Source organism: Sinocyclocheilus anshuiensis, unplaced genomic scaffold, assembly GCF_001515605.1.
Source record: "Sinocyclocheilus anshuiensis isolate Anshui unplaced genomic scaffold, SAMN03320099.WGS_v1.1 scaffold1284, whole genome shotgun sequence".
NCBI lineage: Eukaryota > Metazoa > Chordata > Actinopteri > Cypriniformes > Cyprinidae > Sinocyclocheilus > Sinocyclocheilus anshuiensis.
This window is the reverse complement of record NW_015546083.1, coordinates 343,527-368,890: the sequence shown is the minus strand read 5'-3', so window position 1 is coordinate 368,890 and position 25,364 is coordinate 343,527. Positions and strand designations below refer to the sequence as shown.

Genomic DNA, 25,364 nt, shown 5'->3' with positions numbered 1-25,364 from the left:
AATTACACTAAACTGTCCATGATGTAAACCACTCGGAGACCACATAGACTTAATATTTTCAAGCTGTGAACACAGGGGCAGAAAGCCTTAACACATAGCCATACAGACTTAATAAGACCATCTCGTTCTAGCATTTATTAGGGCTTTTCACACTTGAAATAGTTAACCCTGGATTATTCTAAACCCCGGGTAAATAGAATCCTGGGTTATCTTTCTTCACGTTTTACACTGCTCATAATTTACCATGGGTTAACAGTTAATCCTGGGTATTCATAAACTGACCTGTTTACTCTGTACATTCCTAAACCCCAGGTTAGCATTCTTATCTGCATATTTGCGGCGTCAGTGTCATTGATTAGACGAGCACAGCACACAACCTATTTACGTTCATAAACCCGCTTATAAATTACAAGTGTGAAATGTACCTTTAACCGGGTTTAAAATGACGATAACCCTGGGTTAAGCACTGCATGAAAAGCCCTAGTGATGATGCCACAGAAGGACTGGTCTAGGAAGGATGAAGCCTTCCGTTTCCATTTGAGAGGCACCCAGAGGTTGTCACGGTGCACACACACGAGGAACACGGGAACGAAGGAGCGAGGAGACACGGAGTAGAATAAATCAAAAGGGTTTTATTAACAAAGGCTGGGGATCACAGGACTCGACACATCAGGATGACGTTCAACGACTGACAAAGGACAAGAACTAGAACACACTTTAAATACACAGGAACTGATGAGGGGAAGACAAGGGACACCTGGAACTAATGACAATCAACATAGGAAACACCTGGGAACAATGAATTCAAAACACGAGACAGAGAAACTGGAAGACGGAGCACATAGGGAGCAAAGACACACACAAAACCTGGCCCAGAGTCTGACAGAGGTATTGTGGGTGCTTCAGGACCAGGGTTGGGAAACAATGCTCTTAAGATGATGACATGTTGCACTTAGTTTTGTCCTTGATTTTTTTTAACCCATTTTCTTCATATTGTTATATTGCTACTTATGATTTAAAAATGTCCTTTTGTGTTATTTTTGTAAGAAGCAGTAAGTGTTCAGTAAGTAAACATAAACTGCCACCCCCCCCTAAAAAAATAGTATTTTTCTATATCATGCACAGATTGGTATAAACTATTTTTAAATCAAAAGGATATGCATACATGATTGCACTTTGACTTCCATTAAATGATCTGCTGTCTGCAGCTCCTCTTCATTTTTTTCTTTCAGCTGTTGTCTAAATAAAATCCAGAAACTAAATGTGTAAGAAACCTGCAAAGAATTAATTAGACTGTAAAAAAAAACATGGGAAAGTTATAGGTAACACTTATTATTAAAGTTATTCAATAACACTTTAGAATGCTGTTCCATCATTGACAAATAACTACACAAGAACAGATGTGTAACACAATATTAACATTCTAGGAACTACTTTTAACTATAACAGAAAACTCTGATTAACAAATTAGTAATAGCACTTAGCTGAATGAGGTCATTTACTTTTAGCTAATCAGTAACTACTATTTTTTCAAACAATTAGTGCAATTAATGCATAATGTATACTTAATTCTAAAGTGAAGATCATGGTAACCCACAAGTAATGACTCAGTTATTAAATGCATCAGAAGGAATTATTATCCAAAACCTTACAAAAACCTCAAAAGCTTTCAATGACTTAAGTAATTACTAGGATTTATCATGCTTTTCATTTTAGAATACTGTTAATTAACCTGGGTTAAATAAGTTAGTGCTGGGGTTACTACAGGAACAGTTTGAAAAAAACTGCACAATTGTGGATACATTCAAATTTAAGACTGCAAGTTTTGGAACATACTACCATGCCATTTTATTTTCAAAACTGACTGCTTTGTCACATAGTTATGTGTTTTTGTAACCATAAATCAGCCTGTCAATCATCCTATCACAGTTAACACGGTACAGCCCACGCTTAATTTAATTAGCAATGTTCACTGCCATATCTGAGAGAGAAGTCAGCACATTAGTTTGCTAGCTGCACAGACCTCTACTCGTGTTTTTGATTGTTTTGCAATTGTAATGTATCTTTTTAAAAGTTCACAATGCTGTTGCAGATAAAATATAACAGCAAATACAGATATTTTCATCCGGTTAGACACTAACTATTAATTACTCAAGCCTTTTACTGCTCCTGGTGACTATCTTCTTTATAATGAGTTCATCAGTTTCTTTGTCTAACATTATAAGAGGAACAAACTAGTTTTTAGTTTTACAGCATTCAAGCATTAAACTTATTTGACATGTAAAGCTCCAAGATGTAATTTTTTGATGTTTTGATGTCATGTTATATATGAGAGTGTGCAAAAATAAATAGCTTCTAAATAATTTACTTTACCCAACTACAGTTTGATAAACCTATAATAATATTTTTTTTTTAAAGCAATCCGGATGGATTTCATGGGGAATTGAAAACATTCATATGCCATTTTTGTATGCATGTCACGTTATATCCATACACAGAGAAAAGCTTCAGCTGTGGGTAACGAGAAGCTCAAAATCTATTATTACAATGAAGAAAACTGACCATAGATAATTCAAAATGGTAAAACTACATGCACTGTCACTACCACAAGCGGGCCTTGACTTCAGTTTGTACGTCTGTGATTATTTGAATGTTTGTAATTGTTTGTAATTTGAACGTGTAGCTAAAATTAATATTTGTGAGGCTATTTCACTCATGACAACTGCTCTCTCTGGAACAGTATGCAACCATTTTCAATCATAATCATACAAATCAAAGGGTAATAGACATAGCTAATCGTGCAGCTCTACACTTAGAACTTTTTGTCAAGCTTTATCCCAAGATTTAGTTTTACGTACCTTTGCAGCAAGGTGCACACAGGGCACTGGATAACCATAGACATCAAAGTCAATCAAGACATGCTTTGGTAAAGTAGGGAAAATGTGAATATGCTTAAGATGGAGTTGACTAATAAATGTAACCACTAGCAGCAATGTCCCATAGACGGCAAGGAATGGAGCGCTTAGCATGGCGAACCGCCGCCGATCCTTCAACATCCAGATTGCACATGACCACACCAGTAACACTAACGTAAGCCATGAGTTATAGCTGATGCTCCATACCTGAATGCATGCAAAGAAAAACAAGCATATTAGCGGCATGAATGTAAGGATATAATATGGATAGTGCATTAAAAAGTGTCATAAGAGTAAGCCTAAAAGATGTTACGATTCATATGCACGCAGACACAGAAATGTCTAAACAAATTAATACCAGTTGGAAAACCAATTTCAGAAGTATTGAAATACTTGTTGAACAATTTGCACTCACATATGACCAGAAGTCATTTAAAGTAAAAAAAAAGAAAAAAAAGGTAAAGTATAAAACATAAAATAATAAATAATAATAATAATAATAAATGTTACCAGATATTCAGAAAACATGAGCTTTTAAATACAATGTGCAGTAACGGCACATTATGAAGATTTTTTTTTTTTAATTATAATGATTTAAATTATGTTATAAAATACCTTCTTTCATGCAAAGACAACTAAATATAAGTCATTCACAGTAAGCCTCGACTTCCTAAATCATGTAAAGACCTGCTTTATTTCTTTAAGCAATACAACAGTTGCTCAACCAATGGAATAAGTTAGGTGCAGGATCTGTTTGTCCAAAGCAATGTAGGATGAGAGGAGTTTTGGGGGAAACTCTCTAAAAACAGTCACTTGGGTGACTTCATGCAGGCCTGTGCAGATCAACTGGCACCTGCCTTAATGCAAAGTGTGCCAGTTAGAAATTTTGTGAGACTTTTGTCAATGCTACCACCTTATTATTATGTATGCCATCAAAGAACTGCTGGATCAAGATGAGACCAGGGATATTCCAGAAATCAGGTTATGCAACATACTCGGGTTTATGGAGTTTATGGATATATTTTTTTTTTAATAAATTAAAAAGCACTATTATAACATAAAGCAATGGGTATAAGGTTGGGTATAAAGGGAGCGAGCAGGGAAAACCTAGCACAGGCAAAAGAGGATGTCTAAACACAATGAGAAAGATGCTGAATATAAATGTTTATCTGATAATAAAAGTTGCAGATTCTGTTTTTTCTCTTATTTTAAGCAAGGGTGGAAATAATTATATGAACAGTTTTTTCCCCTGTATTCCTTTTTAAATATAAAACTTTTGAACTGTATTCCTTTTTAAACATCTATACTTCACTCACAAAGCAACATACATTAGGGCCACAAACATTATATTACCATTGTGATGATGAGAGCAATTAAATAGCTCTGTTTCATTATGAACTGTCCAAGCTGGTTTAAAGCAGTAGGTCCTGACACATCAGTAGAAGATAGAGAATCTGCGTCATTCAGTATTTCATTCTCTCCGCCACAGTTTTTCTTCTTCACAGTATATTCTGTGCATACGATTAACACACAAGCACACAGAGAGATTCTTAAATGTGAACAAAATAAACTTAATAAACAAATATGAACAGTAAATCAGGGATGTCAAAGTCAGCTCCTGGGGGACCACAGCCACAGTCTCACCATGTCGTAATTACCATAATTTCGAGATGACAACATGTGACATTCTATTCGGAGCTGCCCACGTCCTCGGACTTGGAATTATGTGTTTCTATGGCAACACTATAAGCACCAAAGTATTCACATGCTCATAGAAATCGTAATTAAAACCTGTAAGCGGGGGAATGTTCTGAGAGCTACGACTTTGACACTGTGACTGCTGTACCACCTAACCACCACAGACTCATTTAGGTGCTGCTTAGGCTTTGATGGTGCCATAGAAATGCATAATTCCGAGTCTGAGGATTTGGAAAGCTCCAAGTAGAATGTCATGCATTGTTATCTCCAAATTATGATAATTACAACATGCAGCTCTCGAATTCTAATGAAACACACCTGAACCAGCTAATTAAAGCCTTCAGGATTACTTTGAAAACTAAATGTATGTGTGGCCCTCCTGGAGCTAAGGCCCTGTCCACACAGCTTTTTCTATACAGTTTGGCCGTCCGTCCACACGCAAACGCAGCACCAGGTCACTGAAACTGAACATTTTTGAAAACTCCTGCAAGGGTGAAGATAACACCGCAACCTGAGTTTTTGGCTTGTGATATCAGAGCATGCGCTGTTATCTCCGCCTACTGGAAACTTTTTCAGGCTTCTGATTGGCCAACATGGCTTTACGGTTGAGATTATATCGCCACCTGTTGGCTTGGCATGCTCTTGACAGTGCTTCATAGCATGCTTTTGCATTTTCATGTGGACAGAGATTTTTTTAAAAATGGAAGAAGGAAAAACTCCCATGTACGTGTGGACATGGCCTAAGTTTGACCCCCTTGGTGTATAGTTTAGGGGTTTACAGTTGTAACTGTTGCGATGACAAAACTATATGTAGCTTATTATTTTTAAATACTTTCAGTATTTCAGAAAGTTCAGATATCAGCTGACTCTCAGCTGATCCATCTTCCAGCTAGTCACTTTTGTATCAGAAAATATGTTTAAATTAACCTCAGATTCACCTCAGCCCAGTGTTATTTTAGTGTCAATTAGACACTTTAAGAGTTTTTATTGATAGTTTGAATTAGTTTATATTTTTACATTTCGCGTTTTTATTTTATTTTTTGTTCAAGTTTTATTTTTTTGTATTTTGTTCTTTTTTTAATGAATGAATGAATGAATGAATTAAAACTTTAATTATTTCAGTACATCAGGTTAAAGCAGTGGTTCCCAAACTTTTTCTGCCAGAGCCCACTTTTGTAGAGAAAAACATTTTCAAGCCCCTAACCTACATACACTATGCACCACATAAAGACACTATCAGGCATGACTTTGCTTGCAAAATCGAGCCTTGCAGCGATGTGAAGCCTCAGGTCATGCAGTCACCAGCCTCGCCTGAGCAAGAGGATCCTTTGGCTCTGCCTCCAGCCTCTAATCCCTTCTCTCCACCTTGGCCTGTCGACCTGTCGGCTCCACCAGAGACCCTCAGCCTTACGGCTCCACAGGGTTCCCTTGTCCAATTGGGTCCACCTTGCTCAGTCGTTACTCTGTCTGTGCCACAGACCTACAAGCCTTCTGCTGCACTCTATCTCTCCACCCCTATGGCTTCAGTGGGCTCCTCCTACTACCCCCCCCAGTCCGCCTTGGTCCTCGGTCACACCGTCTCCGCCTCAGTCCTCGGGTGGTCTTGTTCCACCTCAGATACTCGTCGCCACAGTTCCGCCTAGGTCTTCAGTGCCAGTAGTGTCGTTCAATTCCATCGGCTCTCTGTCATTACCCTGGGATCCCCTGACATCGGCTCGGTCTCCTTCGGTCGTCCCATCTCTGGGTCTGTACCATCTGGCCACTCTTCCTATCATCACCCCCATGGATGTTACCACATCTGATCCTCTGTTGAGTCTCTGCCTGTCTTCCTGCCTGTTTTTGCCAGCCCTTTAACTGTTCCTTTTCGGCAGCTCTTCGCCTACTCCTCGACTTCCTCCAAAGCCCACACCCTCCCTCCCTCCCTCGCTTCATACTGTCAGAAGCTAATATTTTGAGGCACACTGTGGTTTCTTTTTATTACCCACTACTGTACCTCTAAAACTGAGGGCAAGATATGCCTCATAATATTTAATACATCTTTGTTTTAGTTGTGACATTTTAAGTAGGGTCATCATCTGCTTTGCTCTTACTTGGCACTGGCAGTCCTTTCACACACTTGTCCATGCTTAGTGCAGAACCATGCATCATTCTTTTATATTTTCACTTGGTTCCATGCAATACTAATTTCTAATTCTTCAATCACACCATTTAGTGGTCCGTTATTCCACAACAACAACCGCTACATCTGATAACAGACCCCGAGTCAAGCAGGTACTGAGTGACTTCTTGAGATAATATGTAAAATATTTGGTGTTCAATTATTTACTTATGTGGGAACCACTGGGTTAAACTAAATGAAAATGAGAATTTTTTCCTTGGGAATTAGCTGAATTAAAATTAGTTCATTTAGCACTCGCCAGTGACCCACCTCCTTCCAAGCTCCTCTAAGCATTGGTTTTAACAGGTAGCCATTAGTCAAAGCTGTCTTTGTTCTTGTACTCCCTTAAGTCCTGATTTACATGAATTATATATTTATATTATATTGTTACTGCATTACACATAAGCAGTTATATGTGACAATTAATATTAAACTTTTAATGTAAATACAAATATATAAATATAAATAAAAACTTTAGAATATATACACTTTTAAAATAACAAAGCTTATAAATAAATAATTAAATAAATTCAGTTGATTCACTTGCATTGATATAGTCAGATATTTTCTTTTAGACGCCTAAACTTTTGCAGCAACAGCAGTTTCTTCCTGCTTTGTGAATGGACTTAAATGTATGATATCTTCATGAAAAGCAGAGAAGTGAGACTCTTTAACTAGAAGTGAATCAAACTTATGCTCTCTATGTTTTGTGTGATTGGCTGATCACTGCAGATGTCATATTTTGGGTGCACATGCTTCAAAGTGTATCATAAACTCTGAATCATATCTTGAGTTGAGAGAGGATGTTTATAGATGGCGTTGTGAGCTCGCTGAACTCAATCTAAACTGAGTTGTTTGTTTTGTTTTGACAACTCTCAACGTAGTCAAAAATTCTTGAGTTTGTTCAACTAGCTTCATGAAACTGTTGTTTTGTGTGTATATATGGCTTTGAGTACATAATGTAGACAAGAATAATGTAGACTTTCTACATTCAATTACTTTTTGATGTACAATAAGAGATATTCTGTGTGTATGAAGAAAATGCAAAGCAATTTGGGTAGTCATCCTCCAGAATCAGGGAATTCACCCCAGAACCTTCGTGGTCTTGCCATGTCCTCTTCCACACCAACATCATGGCCTAAAAATGGCAACAACAACACAGAATGCAAATTTTTACAAAACAGTAATAATATCTTTGAGAAAAGCTAGACTTTTCTGCCCTCTAATCATTACTTCATAATTCTTCATCACTAATGAATTTATAATTCATATAGCACTGCTGGTAACTGCTCTAAATATATGTTTAATAGTTTGATCATTTTATGTTAACAATTTAACAATAAAGCTAGGGCTGTCAAAGTTAACATGTTAACTTTCTTAGATTTATTAAACATGGACATGTCAACACATGGGCCCTTTTTTAATATAAAGAACATAAAGCAGTCATAGTTCCAGATTTACTAACAGTTTGCATCAGCGTAAACCTCCTTTGGGGTTAAACAACTACTGTCAGGATTGATTAAAGACACAACGTGAAAAAATTGCATTGAAAAGGCTTGGACACAGCCATTTTTGTGGCTGATCTTATTGCACATTCATTTGTAGGAGTTTCCGTTTTGGAATAAAAATTTATGGCAGGAGAGTATTTGAATGAATCATGCAACATGCTTTAATAAGATTTGCTGTATAGTCAATTTACTGGTATTTGCAGCATTATTTACCGTCCAAAAAAAACATTTCTTAACCCACTTTGCACATGACATGACTGAAATTTTTGCAGGAGGCACAGCAGAGAAAAGAGCATGTAAAAGGTAGAGATTTTTTTTTCCACTTGTATAAAGTTATTTGGAATGGCAGAAGAAGACATTATCCGAACATATCCTTATGCAAATTTGCACTGCTCTTGGTAGGAACAATTGGTCATTGTGGAAATTAGATGTTGCCTCTGAGTTCTTTAATTTGCACACTGTCATTTGATCACCCGCATAACTTTCCACTCCCATCAGCGCTTTTTTGGAATTGTGCTTTTATGCTAATTTGCCTTGTTTAGTAAATTTGGCACTTAATGTAAATTGGGTAAATGGATTAATTGCATTAAATAGAATGATTACATATTTAATGAGCTCTAAAAGCTCTTCATTCTGACTTTTTTGTTTGTTTGTTTGTTGGAAATACATCTACACACCAAGAAAAATGAAAATGATTTGTAATACTGTTGGACAGTCAGATACACTTGAGAAAATGTGTACTCATCAAGCCACTTTTAAAAATTGATAAGCATATTTATAATAAGATAAGTATCATCATAGTGAAATAATATGGAAAATCCCCCACTTCCCCTTAGATTGAAATTGCTTTTCCGGGTAAGAGAGTTATCACCCCTTGGTTGAAATCACAGGAGGAGGAGATGATTTCGGTTGATTTGTCCTAGAGATTGATTTCAGTGTCAGTGAGGGGGAGTTTCGACCCCAGCTCATACGATCAAACTTTTGGTCACTCACGGTACTCCAGATCAACTTCTGTGAAGTTTTGACATTATGCTCACAAGACGCGTGTATTCATATTTTAATTGGTCATTGTGGGCCACAGTCAAAAATGTAATTGTCTTATATTTGTATAAAAACAATGATTTGAATATTCTTTATTATTAGGGTCTCAAATATCATGTGGACTGAACAATGACCAAGGAGTTCAAAAACTCTCAGAGAGATTGACATGGCAATGGACATGGCAATGTTAATGTATTTGATCTTAGCAGAATAGATCTGCTACGCTACTGCTGCTGCTGTACAGCAAGTACTGATACTTGGTACTGCCAATACATCCACAGATATGCTGCTGCTGCTAACAAAGCAGGAGACAACAAGAAATGAACAATACAAGCGAGTGTATTCATGTATAAATAAACATGCTGCTGCATCGGTAAACATGCATATATTCACACACATGGGATGAACATAAACAGGATGGGATGGGACAAACACCCCCCTAAACAAGCAGACCTATTGCCAAGACATATGTACTGCTGCTGCTGCTCCAAAGAGCCAGGCTAATCAAGTTGTATTATCTATGTGTACCTGGGCTACCTCGCTGATTGGCTTAGCTCCACTGATCTATATAGCTGTCTGTGCCTGGGCTACCATGCCAAATGGCTTAACTCTAGTTAGAAATGTGCACTATGTGTCATTTAACAAACAGATATCAAGTTGCAGGCTGACAGAGATAAGAAAACCAAGCAACAACATGAGCAAGTATCAAAATCTAAACTCATTTGATAATTGTCATTGACACAACCCTTTATCCTCTTACTTCAATAAGTGAAAAGCCGTTAGGAGCGATAAATGAATGACAAGAATATGACTCAGAAAGGAGCATAAAATCAGCCACACACATTTATCATGGCTTATGAAAAAAAATTCGCCCTTGGAAATAAATGAACACGTCATTGGAGGTTATGCAGCTAAATATGGTGAACCCTGGTTGATTGTGTATACAAGCGTGAAATTACTACAGCAAACACTGCCCAAGTATTTGAATGTTGAGCAGCAAGCTCATTGGCTGCTGATGCAACAGAATCCAATCAGCTGTTCTGATTACTAGCAGATTGAGTGAAGGACCTATCAGCCTGCACCATCTAGAATAGTGGTTCTTAATCCTTGTCCTGGGGACCCCCGGCTCTGTACATTTTGTATGCCTCCCTTATCTGACACATTCAGTTCAGTTCTTAGAGCTCATTCCTAATGAGCTGATGAGCTGAATTAGGTGTGTTAAAGGGGTCATATGATGCTTTTTAAAATCATATGACCCCTTTAAATAAGGGAGACATGCAAAATGTGCAGAGCAGGGTGTCACCAGGACCAAGATTAAGGACCACTAATCTAGAGTTTCATGACAGAACTTTGTATGGTAACAAGGTATTGCGGCAATTTAGGGTAGAGTGGGGTGAGATGAGCCATTTTTTAACTTTTGTGGTCCTCAAGATAAGGGAAAAGGAGGCAGAAGTATAATGAAAGTATCTAAAGTAATCTAAGGATGCACCATCTGGGTGTAAACTGATTATCTGTCTGAATCAGATTCAAATCCACATGAAATTTTAGAGATAATTTACCTCTTTTAAAAAAAAAAGTATGTTAATAATCAAATTTCCTTTTACAAACAGTCACATGACTCGGAAAACAGTCTAACATCATGGTCTAACTACACTGTAAAAATTGTGCCGTTAAATAACAGTAATTTACTGGCAGCAGGGTTACCAGTAAGATACTGTTAATTTACAGCTTTCAACCGTTAATTTACAACTCTAAATTTTTACAGTGTCTTACCGTAATTCTACCATGGAAATTAACTCCTCTCCCATTGCTTCAAACAGTTCGAGTTTAAAAACTAGCGTTCATACGATATTAGTACTGTGAACTTATTTCATTTGAGTCTACTGAGAAGGAACACTTCTTAGTATAAAATGGCAAACACTTAATGTGTAACAGCAAAATAACTAAAAACATGACTTTAACTCAAATCGTTGCAGTTCACTGTTAGCTATAGCACACATGTGTGAGACGAAGTAACAAAGAGATCATTACTGTATCAGCAACTCCACAGTTACGGCCTTTAAATAAAGCAGCAGAATATCAGTGTTCATCATTGACTGAACCACAGGCTCTACTCTTCAGCACAATGGTGACCTACAAAACGACATTAAACTAACAGATCTCTCTTGTGCCAAAACACAATAATACAGGTCAGTTCAATATTTACTCCCCTTATCAGTTCATGACTTTGCATAACTTTTTTTGTATGGATGTTCACAAATATTTCAGTCAAATTAACTTTTTTAATTTGGTAAATCTGACTCTTACGTTTTACAGTATATTGCTGTTTTTTCCTGGACTTAACGGCAACAAACTTTAGAAAAACAGTTATTTACTGGCAACGTGCCAACAAACTGTAGAAAAACAGTTATTTACTGGCAACGTGCCAGTAAATAACTGTTTTTTTACAGTTTGTGGCCGTAAAATAATTACAGTTTATTGCTGTTAAATTACATTTCATGCTGTTTTTTTCCATCTTACATTTTTAACCCTTTAAACCCCACAACAAAATCCTCAGTTTTAAATGAACACTTATAATGTGTCCACACTACAGAGTGAAGCAGTGCTGAAGTTAATGATTGATCATTAGTGATGAACAGCTGCTGTTAACAAGCAGAATCACTGAAGAAAAGAGAAACACAAGAACCACAACTGACGTCAGCCACAGCCTTAGATGATATCAACTGAAATAAAAGACATTAAATCTCTCAAGATCTGATTAAACAACTTCTAAAACAGCATCACCAGCTTCACATTACTAACCAGACTGGTGCTATTTCTGTCAGATGTGTACAGAAGTGCTTATTAAAAATTAACAGAGGTTTAGATGTTTTTGTTTTCAGACACTACCATGATGGAGATCAGTGTTTGCTTTAGTTGGGATCTTGAACCTTGATTTTTTTAACATTATCTTTATTTCACTGTTTTAACCATTGTGTTTTTCAACACATTTGTTGTGGTAAAAATGGGCCACAGCGCAATATGCTAAAACAGCATCACCAGCTTCACATTACTAACCAGACTGGTGCTATTTCTGTCAGATGTGTACAGAAGTGCTTATTAAAAATTAACAGAGGTTTAGATGTTTTTGTTTTCAGACACTACCATGATGGAGATCAGTGTTTGCTTTAGTTGGGATCTTGAACCTTGATTTTTTCTAACATTATCTTTAATTGGCTGCTTTAACCATTGTGTTTCTCAACACATCTGTTGTGGTAAAAAAAGGGCCAAAGCACAATATGTAATGCTGTTGGTTGTGATTTGCAAATGACATTACCATCTTTAAATAACAGGTTCACTGATTTTGTCTGGAGTGTGTTTTTGTCCCAAAGCCATGTTATTGTAAAATATTAGAGCAAAAGAACAAGCGGCTTATTATGAAAGATCACACACATCACTCAAAAAAAAAAAAAGCTCTATCATGCTATGAAACACACACATGAAGAATCAGCGTATGAATTTCAACAACGGTGACAATCCAAAAAATTATTAAACAGATCGACTCTGAACATCACAAAACACGCTACTAAAAATGAAGAATCAGCGTATGAATCTCAACAACGGTGACAATCAAAAAAATTAATAAACAGATAGACTCTGAACATCACAAAACACACTACTAAAACTCAACACAAAAACAAAAGCAAAAATAAAAGCACCTAGTAAGAATTAAAGAAAATAAGTGGACAATTCAACGGCATAATTTATGCATGCCGCAATGCATGCTGGGAGTCATGGATGAGTTTTCTCCTGTGCTGGTACCCAGCATGCATTGCAGCATGAAGCTTTTGATTGTCACCATTGTAGAGATTCATGTGCTGATTCTTAATGTCTCTGTGTGTCTAATAGTGATGGGAAGTTCAGTTTTTTTCCGCGAACTGGTTCTTTTGGACAGTTTGATTCAATAAACCGGTTGAAAAAACCGGTTCATTTATGCTCAAAGTAATGATGTCATTGGCAATGGTGTTAAGTCTATTGCGGGCTTAACACATTCAAATATAAAGTCAGTAAGACAGTGTACTGTTTCAGTAAATGAATTACTCCGGGATATTGGTTTATTTAGACTCAGAGGGAGTGTCAGCCACGTAAAAAAAGTTAATAACTTAAGTAATTTGTAGATTAATGTTTACTGGAGACGCGAACCGTTTCAAAAGATTCAGTCCGATTTGGTGAACTGGTTCAACCGGTTCACTAAGAAGAACCGGTTAAATCGAACGATTCGTTCGCGAACCAGACATCACTAGTGTCTAAATGATGCAGTAGTTTTAAAGCCTTTGAACATAAGAAGTTTTCAAAATCCATCATAATTGTCTATCAATCTCAGCTTGCAGCGTCATATAGCTATCTTAAATAACATGAAACAAGTGAAAACCCACACTATAGTTTTAAAGATCAGCCACTGAACGAGATCAGTGAGTCAGAACACAAAATGATGATTACACCATCATTAATAACTAAACACAACCATTTAATTATAACTTTTCTATACTTTTATTGCTATAACAGATGTGTTTTACAAACACAGTTACAATAACCAGACAAGCTAGCATTAAAAAGGGAAGTGTCAAGAGCCCAACTAAAGCAAACACTGATCGCCATGATGGTGAGGTCAAACAAAACGTTTTCAATAAAACATCTAAAACCTCTGTTTATTCTCAAAGAATTTTTGTAGATATATGACAGAAATAAAGTCAAACTGTAATGCTGTTTGTGGAGTTGTTTGATCATGTTCTGCTGTTTTATTTCAGTTGATTTCATCTAAGGCTGTGGCTGAAGTCAGTTGTAGTTCTTGTGTTTCTCTTTTCTTCAGTGATTCTGCTCGTTAACAGCAGCTGTTCATCACTGTCTGAATTCACTCATTAGTGTTCATTCTCTCTGTCAGGTGGACTGTATTAGTAAACTCATGTAGGGAATAGTGAATGAGGGTGTAGGGTGTGATTTGAAACACAGTCTCTGAGTGTCGAATCTGAACGCTGTTACTGCAAGGACTGCAGAAGGCTACTTTCTCGAAAATAACAAATATTTCCCAGAATACGTTGTTTTTTTATGGGATTGTACTGTTGTAATCAAAAAACAGGATGTTACTGTCAGAATATGGCCGTTTTTTACAGCAATTTTTGACAGTGTAGCACACTTGCACCCTAAAGAAAGAAGCCCGGAAAAAGGAGCGCAGCTGGAAGAAAATAAAACTAGAGGTGTTTCGCATTGCATGGAGGGAAAGTACTTCCTCCTACAGAAAAGCCTCAAAAACTGCTAGATCTACTTATTATTCGTCTCTTTTAGAACAAAACAAACATAACCGCAAGTATTTACTGAGTATAGTGGCTACGTGCAGTCATGGCCTAAGGGTTGGAGAGTCGGACTTGTAACCCGAAGGTTGTGTTCGAGTCTCAGGTCCGGCAGGAATTGTCGGTGGGGGGAGTGAATAACCAGCACTCTCTTCCACCACCAAAAATAATGTATCAACAGGTGCTGACTTTTCCCAACAGCACAGCAGTAATGACTTTATGAACTTCTTTACTTCCAAGATTGATACATTTAGAGATACAATTATAAGCATGCAACCATCAGCTACGATATCGCATCAGATCGATCCCCTGAGGAACAATTCCACTCATTCTCTGCTAAAGGAGAGGAAGAATTGTATAAACTTGTTAAATCATCTAAACAGACATGTTAGACCCTATTCCATTTAAGCTACTTAAAAGGTGCTTCCAGAAGTCATAGCTCTTCTTCTGAATATTATTAATTCGTCATTTTTATTAGGATGTGTTCCAAAAACCTTCAAACTGACTCATTAAAAAAAACACACTCCAAGAGAATTACAGACCGATCTCAAATCTCCCTTTTCTGTCAAATATACTAGAAAAGGCAGTAACCTCTTAGCTATGTTCCTTCTTAGAGAAAAATGGTATCTGTGAGGATTTCCAGTCAGGATTTAGACCATATCATATTACTGAGACTGCTCTCATCAGAGTTACAAATGACCTGCTCTTATCATCCGATCGCGGTTGTATTTCTCTATTAGTGCCACTGGATCTTAGCGCTGCATTCGACCCTTTCGACCACAACACTCTTTTGAATAGACTAGAAAATTATGTTGGCATTAGTGGAATTGCATGGTTCAAATCATACTTATCTGACGGCCATCAATTCTTAGCAGTGAATGATGAGGTATCATATTGATCATAAGTGCAGTATGGAGTACCACAAGGCTCAGTACTAGGACTGTTGCTTTTCACGCTTTACATGTTGGAAGATATCATCAGGAAACATGGTGTTAGCTTTCACTGTTATGCTGATGATACTAAGCTCTATATTTCTTCGCAGCCGCAGGTGTTAAAAATGTAGGTGTGCTATTTGATAGCAACCTTTCCTTTGAAATCTACATTTCTAGAATTTGGAAAACCACATTTTTTCATCTTAAAAATATATGTAAATTATGACCTATGCTTTCAATGTCAAATGCAGAAACGTTAATTCATGCATTCATGGCCTCAAGGTTAGATTATTGAAATGTAATGTAATCTTGTTAACACTAGTTACCATCTCATTCTGTTTCTCAACTGTGTCATTCTGTGCAACTGCTTTCCAGTTAATCACATGTACTCTCTTTATGAGCTCCAAATTTTCACAAGCCTTCAGCCCAAGTATAGGCTGTCTGTTATCCTCTACCAGTACACACATTCACAGACTGTCCTGTTTTTGCTGTCAGTGTGATCCTACTTACCCCTTTTGTGGGAATCAGCTCACCATTGCAAGTTTGTATGCTTATCTTTCTGTCATGCACTTTTGCCATTTTCTCAGACTGTCAAAGGTTTTATTGGCAGAAGGTTCACCTGCATGCCAGTGTCTAGTTTAAAGGGCACAGTCACTCTGTTGAAATCTAGATGAGCTATCCACTCATCCTTGGTACTCACTTCCTCCACCACAGCCTCCACAAAGAACTGCTCTTTCTCATCATTGCTGTCACTGGTGTCCTTGGCTCTATCTACAACTCAAACTTTCTTTTTAGTCAAGCAGCATCTTACAAAATGATTTTTTCCCACCACACTTGCAACAGTCTTTGCCATATGCCAGGCATTTCTGTGGTGCATGGTTGGTACCACATCTGTTACAGTCCTTGCTGTCCTTTCATCTCAGTTTGCAGTGTTTTCTTGAACAGTTTTCTTTGCACGCTCTTGCAGAACCTCCATTGCTGCTGCAGACTCACTTTCTACATCAAAGGATTTAAGTTGCACATTTGCTCTCTGGATAAAGCAATTCGTATCTGTCAAGCATCAAAGTCAGTTCAGTCTCTCTGCGTAACTGTCTTCTTAATTTCTTATCCAGAATGCCAATAACTATTTGATCCCTGATCATCGAATCAGACAAACTCTCAAAGTTGCATGATTGGCTTTTCAGACGTAAATCTGTCACATACTGTTCAATAGTCTCTCCTTCTTTCTGCATCCGATTTTGAAAAACATAGCGTTCGTACGTTTCATTTTTCTTTGGTGTACAATAGTCTTCAAACTTTGTCATAATGACATTGTACTTATCTCTCTCCTCCTCATAGAACTGGAATGTGTTGTAGACATCTATCGCAGATCGGCCCACCACCGTGAGAAGCAGTGCAATATTCTGGTGGTCATCATCCCTCTCCAGACCCATCGCTAACAGGTACAGTTCGAAGCTCTGCTTGAAGGATTTCCAATTAGCATGGACATTTTCACTTAAAGTCAGATTGTTTGGCTGCCTGATGCTATTTACACTCATTCTGTAAACTTGTTATCTATTTCTCCTAGTACCATGTTTCATTTATCTTGTGCACAGACCACCGACAGAGATGCGTCGTTTCACATGCCCTGTGCATTTCTTTTATTCACTGAACAGCTGCAGTTGCATTACTCAAAGCATTAATGCTCCCTAGTAGCAGTTTCAGAACAATCAGTCTCTTGAAAATAGTAAATGAATAAACTACAAAGTAAGTGAACCTGCTAAATGTGTTCCTGGTGGTAAACCAAAATCCCCAGTCACATATACAGTTAGGTCCATATGTATTTGAAGAGTTTGGACCAAAACGCGATAAATGGCTTTTTTTTTTTTTTAAATGGAGTTTCCGCCAAAATCAGTATTGTATCTGGTCAGTGTTGAAAAGTCCATTTTTTATTTTACGCAAAATGCGATATCCGCCGAGTTATTCTGTCTTGTTTTCTCCCTTCTTTTCCAAACCGCGACAAATGCCAGTCTCCCCTCTCTGCAGAATACGATATATCCACTCAACTAATCACAGCGCACCATTCCACGCACTCTAGACAGTAATGGCAGTGCTTTGAATAGACCCGGCATCCTAGTTTTCCTAATCTATTTTGTACTTTGTGATCAACAAACAAACTTAGGGCTGCATGATAAATCGCATGTGATTGTCATTCGCATCTCGTCAGTAAAGCCGGTTCTGTGATTAGCCTAATAGTAAATCTCCATCACGTGCTTTCAGATGGAGCATTTAATACACAGAGTCATAGATCACTGCTATATCGCGTTCATAATCGCAGATGAGTCACATTCGATTATGAACGTGTCGGTATTGAAAAGTACATTTTTAATTTTACGCAAAATGCGATATCCGCCGAGTTATTCTGTCATGTTTTCTCCCTTCTTTTCCAAACCGCGACAAATGCCAGTCTCCCCTCTCTGCAGAATACGATATATCCACTCAACTAATCACAGCGCACCATTCCACGCACTCTAGACAGTAATGGCAGTGCTTTGAATAGACCCGGCATCCTAGTTTTCCTAATCTATTTTGTACTTTGTGATCAACAAACAAACTTAGGGCTGCATGATAAATCGCATGTGATTGTCATTCGCATCTCGTCAGTAAAGCCGGTTCTGTGATTAGCCTAATAGTAAATCTCCATCACGTGCTTTCAGATGGAGCGGCATTTAATACACAGAGCCGTAGATCACTGCAATATCGCGTTCATAATCGCAGATGAGTCGCATTCGATTATGAACGCGATATTGAGTAGCTTGTCAGTGTAAGTGTTTTTATTTATGCCATTAATGTTTTTGTTAATACAGCGTATAGCACTAGTCAACTAAATGAATGTAACATGGCAAAGATGAATGCACTTTTGGAAGTTGAATGTAAGGGAAATGTCATTTTGGAATTTCTGTGGTTTAATGTGATATTGTTGTTCATGTATGTTCATGATGAAATTTTCTTTTATTGTTGTAATTAATTTATAGCATTAACATGATGACTCAATGATTTCATTTTTGATTGATGAATAGACTTCATGATTGAATTCATTTTGGGAGCGATGACTGATTGAATGTATTTTTAGTCCAGTGCCTGTATATAAGATTAGTATTGACCAAGTTCAGAGGCTGTCATATGTGGATCAACTTACTATGTTGTGTATTTTCAACAGTTTCAATATGAAAAATAACTTTTATATCGATTAAATGGATTTATTGCATTTTGAAAAAAAAAAAAGAGAAAAAAAAAAAACCGTGTCATGGATTTATTGCATTTTGGGGAAAAAATAATAAAATTTTATAATAAATCTTTGAAAATCAAAATATGGATTTGAATTTTTTATGTTATTATAACCTAAAGATGCTATGTGAAAGTTTGAAACAGAAAATAGTGGTTTTCATCTTGCCACTTTCTTGGTAAAGAAAACACATTTTTACTCAAATTAATCAAAATGGATTTATAGCATTTTGGAACCAAACTCTTCATTTGGACACTGACACAATTTTCATAATTTTGCCTCTGTATGCCACCAGAATAGAATTAAAATGAAAGAATCGAGATGAAATTGAAGTGCAGACTTTAAGCTTTAGTTCAAGGGGTTGAACAAAAATATGTCATAAAATGCTTAAGAATTACAACCATTTTTATACACAGTCCCCCCATTTTCAGGGGCTCAAATGTAATTGGACAAATAAATATAATCATAAATACATTTTTTATATTTTGTTGAGAATCCTTTGCAGGCAATGGGTGCCTTAAGTCTGGAACTCATGGACATGACCAAAGACTGGGTTTCCTCCTTTGTGATGCTTCACCAGGCCTTTACTGCAGCTGACTTCAGTTGTTATTTGTTTGTGGGTCTTTCTGCCTTTAGTTTTGTCTTAAGCAAGTGAAATGCATGCTCAATTGGGTTAAGATCAGGAGACTGACTTGGCCATTGCAGAATATTCCTCTTTTTACCTTCAAAAACTCCTGGGTTGCTTTTGCTGTATGTTTTGGGTCATTGTCTATTTGTACTATAAAGCACCGTCCAATCAACTCTTGCTGCATTTGGCTGAATCTGGGCAGACAGTATATTCCTATACACTTCAGAATTCATCCGGCTGCTTCTGTCTTCTGTCACGTCATCAATAAACACCAGTAACCCAGTGCCACTGGAAGCCATGCATGCCCATGCCATCACACTGCCTCCACCATGTTTCACGGATGATGTCGTATGCTTTGGATCATGAGTTGTTCCAAGCCTTCTCCATACTTTTTACTTCCTGCTATTCTGGTACATGTGGATATTAATATCATCTGTCCAAAGAATGCTTTTCCAAAAAAAAGTCTGGCTTTTTTAGATGTTTTTTGGCAAAGTCTAATCTGGCCTTTCTATTCTTGAGGCTTATGAATGGTTTGCATCTTGTGGTGAACCCTCTGTATTTGCTTTTGTGAAGTCTTCTCTTACTTGTAGACGTTGACAATGACACGCCTAACTTCTGGAGAGTGATCTTCACTTGGCTGGATGTTGTGAAAGGGTTTTTCTTCCACAATCCATCATCCACAACTATTGTCCTCCATGGACGTCCAGGCCTTTTTATGTTGCTGAGCTGACCAGTGTGCTCTTTTTTTCTCAGAATGTACCAAACTGTTGATTTGGCCACTCCTAATGTTCCTGCTATCTCTCTGAGGGATTTGTTTTGTTTTTGAAGCCTAACAATTGTCTGTTTCACTTGCATGGAGAGCTCATTTGACCACATGATGTGGGTTCACAGCAACAGCTTCCAAATGCAAATGGCACACTTGGAATCAACTCCAGAACTTTTACCTGCTTAATTGATATAGAAAAGCGAAGGAATAGCCCATACCTGTCCATGAAACAGCTTTTGAGTCAATTGTCCAATTCCTTATGGTCCCTTGAAAAAGGGGGGACGTACATATTAAAGTGCTGTAATTCCTTATCCTTTCCTCCAATTTTGATGAGAATACCCTCAAATTAAAGATCAGAGTGTGCACTTTAAGCCCATATTCATATAACTATAACTTAAATATGTTTTGGTCAACAGCTAAAATAATAAAAATTGTGCCTGTGTCCATATATGGACCTAACTGTATATACATGATAAACTAAACCAGTTGTGTAATATCACATTAAAATACCAGTTTATACTTCAGAGATTTAACTTAACTTCAGTGCCTTATGGTGGGGTAAGTTAAAACGCTGGCTCAATTTACCCCACGGCATTTGGCCAACTTTGCCCTATATCAGCCATTTTGGAAAAAAACTAGCTCGCTTACCAATTCAGGCTAATATTTAGTTAAAGGATTTGCATGGTTTTATACAGTATGTTGCTAAATCACCAATATGCATAATCAATATTTTAGACCTGGATTAAATTGCCTTTGATGTAACAGCCATAACATGTGTTATGCTAAAAATGTTACTTTGATGAGCAAAAAAAGTGTAGCACTTTATTTTACAGTACGTGTACTTCCCTGGTACATACATGGTAAATATCTTGTACCTACAGGCAAATGAGTGGTAACACAAGGTACTTACCTGAAGTGTATGTACATGGTAACAAAGAAGAAACATGGCTGTACTTAACAGTCGTACATGCATGGTAATTATTTTGTACATACAGACAAGTGTGGGTAATAACAGTCACTTACAGGTAGTGCCCGTACATGGTAACTAATTAGACACATTACTGTACATACTAATGATATGTACATGGTAAATGTGTAGCACTTACAGAAAAATGTGGTATTATGTGGTAACAAACAAGACACATACTGTACTTGGTATACACGTGGTAAATATATAGTACTTACCAACAAGTGTGTGTAATAACAGTCACTAACAGGTAGTGTCAGTATATGGTAACTAATAGGGCTGGGCAAAAAATATTGATATCTCGATATTAATCGATTCTTAAATACCAAGAATCGATTAGTCAAGCCTGTTTGCAGTTAATGGACGGAACATTAAAGGGTACTTCCCATCCAATAAATCGCAATAAGCATTGTGCTTTGGTACTTTCAATGTGAAACAAAGTCTCAGATTTCAAATTCTGGCCATTGTATTGCAGTATTTAAAACTTAAATGCCGTTTTGGCGCTATTTAATGTATAGTGACAGATCCCTGTAGCGCCTCAGATCAACAGACGCAGCAGCGCGAGGCGCACGTGAACTGATCATCTCCTCCACATTAATACCAGCTTCGGCACAAAATAAACTTGACTAAACATCGGAAGGTAAGTTAAAAGAAAGAGTACAACTTTACAATCCGTATCCAGTCTCATGTTATCGCTCAATCTGTGTTTCAGCTGTGCAAAGACGTCAATATAATGGCTTCTAAACAATGTCATGTAACGTCACATTTACCTTAGAAAAAACATATTCGGTGACCATAAACTCATTAGTCAGATTGAAAAATAAACTGTACAGAGGGGCATTTTGCTAAATATATGCACCATATAACATATTAATTATACATTTTACCGTTCTTCAATGTTTAATTTATGTTTGAATAAATCCATCAAGTTTTTATGACAGCCACCATTTAAATGTTTATATTTCAAAAAAACGAATTGAAGTAGAAATATTATTATGTAACTGTAACTTTATTATTGTAAATTTTTTGAAATTTTTATTGTAAAATTGTTAATTTTAACCTTCAATATTATAGTAATGTAGTACCAACTGACTCTCATGTATATTTTACAGCATAGTTGTAGATTTTTTTTCCTTAAGAAAATTTGGCATGTACTGTACCTGATATATATCCAAAATAATCGATATTGAATCGAATCAAATCGAACTGGTAATCGAATCAAATCGCAAGCTTGTGAATGAGAATCGAATCGTGAAATTTGTGTCAAAACCCAGCCCTAGTAACTAATAAGACACATTACTATACTTACTAATGGTATATACATGGTAAAGTTTAACAAAGTTTGAAAAACTGGTAATTCCTGTGTAATGTTTATGTAAAAGGGTGCATATTTATTTTACAGTCCTATTTCCATATACTTACTATGTATGTACTGGTGTATGTACCTATTAGTTAATGTACAGAATAAGTTATGCCGTACTCAAGTTGGGGGGTATAAACATCTCAACACACATTCTACTCATAAATGTCTCGAATCCGGTCTATGAACTTCCATTCACTCACCGCCAGAGGTCACCCGCTCACTACATGGACTCTCACACTACACAGACTGTTACACTATACCCTGGACTACATTTCCCATCATCCATTGCACTGATTACACCCACAGCCGTAAACAATCACACACCCTACATAAGCCATGGACTTCCTCTCTTTCACTGCCGAGTATTGTTCTGCGTTTATCACTCTCTTAGTGATAGCTGCTTTACGGAGCCATTTCGTGTTTTCATAGTCTAGTCTGGTCATGTTATTACCTGTTTCCTGATTCCTGCCTGTGTACCTTGGATTATCCATTGTTTTACCGTTCGGACTCTGATTGCCCCGGCCTGGACTATTGCTGCGTACCTGGATTATCTCTCTTTGCCATGCCCTGTTGGATATTGTTCGCCGGAGTCTGATCACGTCTGTCCTTGGACTACTCTTGTGTTTTGCCCATGCCATACCTGTTTGCTGGTGTTTCGACCCTGCCTCTGTCTAATAAAGCTTGCAAATGGATCTGCACGTCTCTCGTCTCGTTCGCCCTGTTACAGAATACTCAGCCACACAAGGATCCAGCAGCTTTTCAGAAGAACATTGGCCAGGTATGGACACAGCACGAATATTATTAGCTCTTAAACAAGGCCCGCGTTCGCTGGAGAACTATATTCAAGAGTATCTAGCCATTGCCTATTACTCTGATTTACCGGACTGTTTGTTGATAGAGTTTTTTTGCGAAGGTATTAATCAACCACTGATGTCTAAGCTTAGACGCGAGGGTCCGCGTTCATCACTCTGTCAGTTTATGGACTATGCTTTGTTGTGTGTTGGCCTTTCATTCACTGTGGGTGTCGCGGAGGAGGAACGCAACACCGTGTCTGTGACTGAAATGGCGGAGGCATCAGAATGCACTCACATAATGGCGGCTAAAACAACGGAGACTGTTCGCAAAATGGCGGCCACAACAACGCACCGTCATTTCTCGGGTGCCATTCCTGAGTCAAGTCAAGTCACAGCTGATCTTCATGAGTCAAGTCACGTCACAGTTGTTCTTCATGAGTCAAATCACATCACAGTTGATTGTCATGAGTCAAGTCGTCACAGTTGATCTTCATGAGTCAAATCACGTCTCAGCTGATCTTCCAGAGTCTCGTCACGTCTCAGCTGATATTCCAGAGTCACGTCATGTCTCAGCTGATCTCCCAGAGCCTCGTCACATCTCCGCTGATCTTCCAGAGCCTTACCAAAACCTTTAATGATTTACACCGCGTGCATAATTATTAGGCATGTTGATATTCTGATGATATTTTTTCCAAGCATATTTGACCAACTCCAAACCACATCAATCTTAATAACTTCTATTAATTTTGTATTTAATAATTTATGAGTGATATATAATTGTCCATGAAGGCTAGAAGAGAAAAACTTCTTATATTCAGGTGTGCAGAATTATTAGGCAATTTTCTTTTACAGATGAAATGAGCCAAAAAAGAGGTTTAACTCGAACTCTATTAAATCATGGGGAATTGCTTTCTGGTGTGTATCTGGTGTGTGCTGGTAGTATATTCACTACCACCAAAGTTCCAGAGCCAGCGACGTCCGCGGAAGGATTGCCAGAGGTGGCGGCTGAGGCTGCAGAACCTCCAGAAATGGCATTGCCCGCTCCAGATCCTCCAGAGGTGGCGGCTGAGGCTGCAGAACCTCCAGAGGCGGCGGTGCTCATTTTGGATTCTACGGAGGTGGCGGCACATGCTGCAGAACCTCCTGAGGTGACGTCTTTCACTTCAGCTCTGGTTACAGTAGTGGCGCCCATTACTGAACTGTCTGCCCGTCCAGTCACGGCTATGAAGGCCGTCTGGGAATCCTCGTCCTGTCCTGTCACGGCCATGGAGGTCGTCTGTCAATCCTCGTCCTGTCCTGTCCTGTCACGGCTATGGAGGCCATCTGTGAATCCTCGTCCTGTCCTCTCCTGTCACGGCTATGGAGGCCATCAGTGAACTCTTACTGTGCTCTGAACCGGCCGATGAGGCCATCTCCGAACTCTCATCCTGTTCTGAATCAGCCATGGAGGCTGATTGTGATCGGTCTGTCCATCTAGATGCTGATTTTGAATGCTCTGTCTTACCATATCAGTCTGATCATGAACTGTCAGTCTGTCCAAGATCAACCTATGAATCAGTTTTTGAATTGTCTGTCTGTCCCTTTTCCCCTAATGAGTCTGATGTTGAACCATCTGTCTGTCCAGTTCCAAACAAGGAACCTGTTATCTGCCCCATTAGTCCAGTTATGAGCCCAGAAAATATAAATGCACTCCATGTTTGTCCCGTTAACCCTGTCACTGCCATAGAGACAATTCATGAACTGTCTGCTTGTTCTGTTCCCCTAAATGTGTCTGAACTGTCTGTCTTGCCAGTCCTAGTCCGTTTATGAATGGTCTGACCGAAGTTTAGGCTTGTGGGAATGGTCATGATATTTAAATAACCTTGGTATGGATGAAAATGTTTCATTTTGAACAGTGTGTGTTGTGCAAGACTTTATAAGAAGTTATTAAAACTTGCAGGAATACGCCCCACTGGAAGCATGTGATTCATGCATGATAAAGGAACCACACAGGGCGTGGCTA

The 25,364-nt window shown here is 37.9% G+C and overlaps 1 protein-coding gene across 1 annotated transcript in view; it reads right to left on the bottom strand.

Annotated features, from left to right (window-relative positions):
- LOC107699957 (piezo-type mechanosensitive ion channel component 2) overlaps positions 1-25,364 on the bottom strand; it is a 185,625-nt gene that overhangs the window by 111,687 nt on the left and 48,574 nt on the right. Inside the window, 4 exon segments of the mRNA XM_016501419.1 lie at positions 1,166-1,274; positions 2,859-3,122; positions 4,269-4,426; positions 7,783-7,909. Coding sequence (XP_016356905.1) covers positions 1,166-1,274; positions 2,859-3,122; positions 4,269-4,426; positions 7,783-7,909 — 658 coding nt within the window.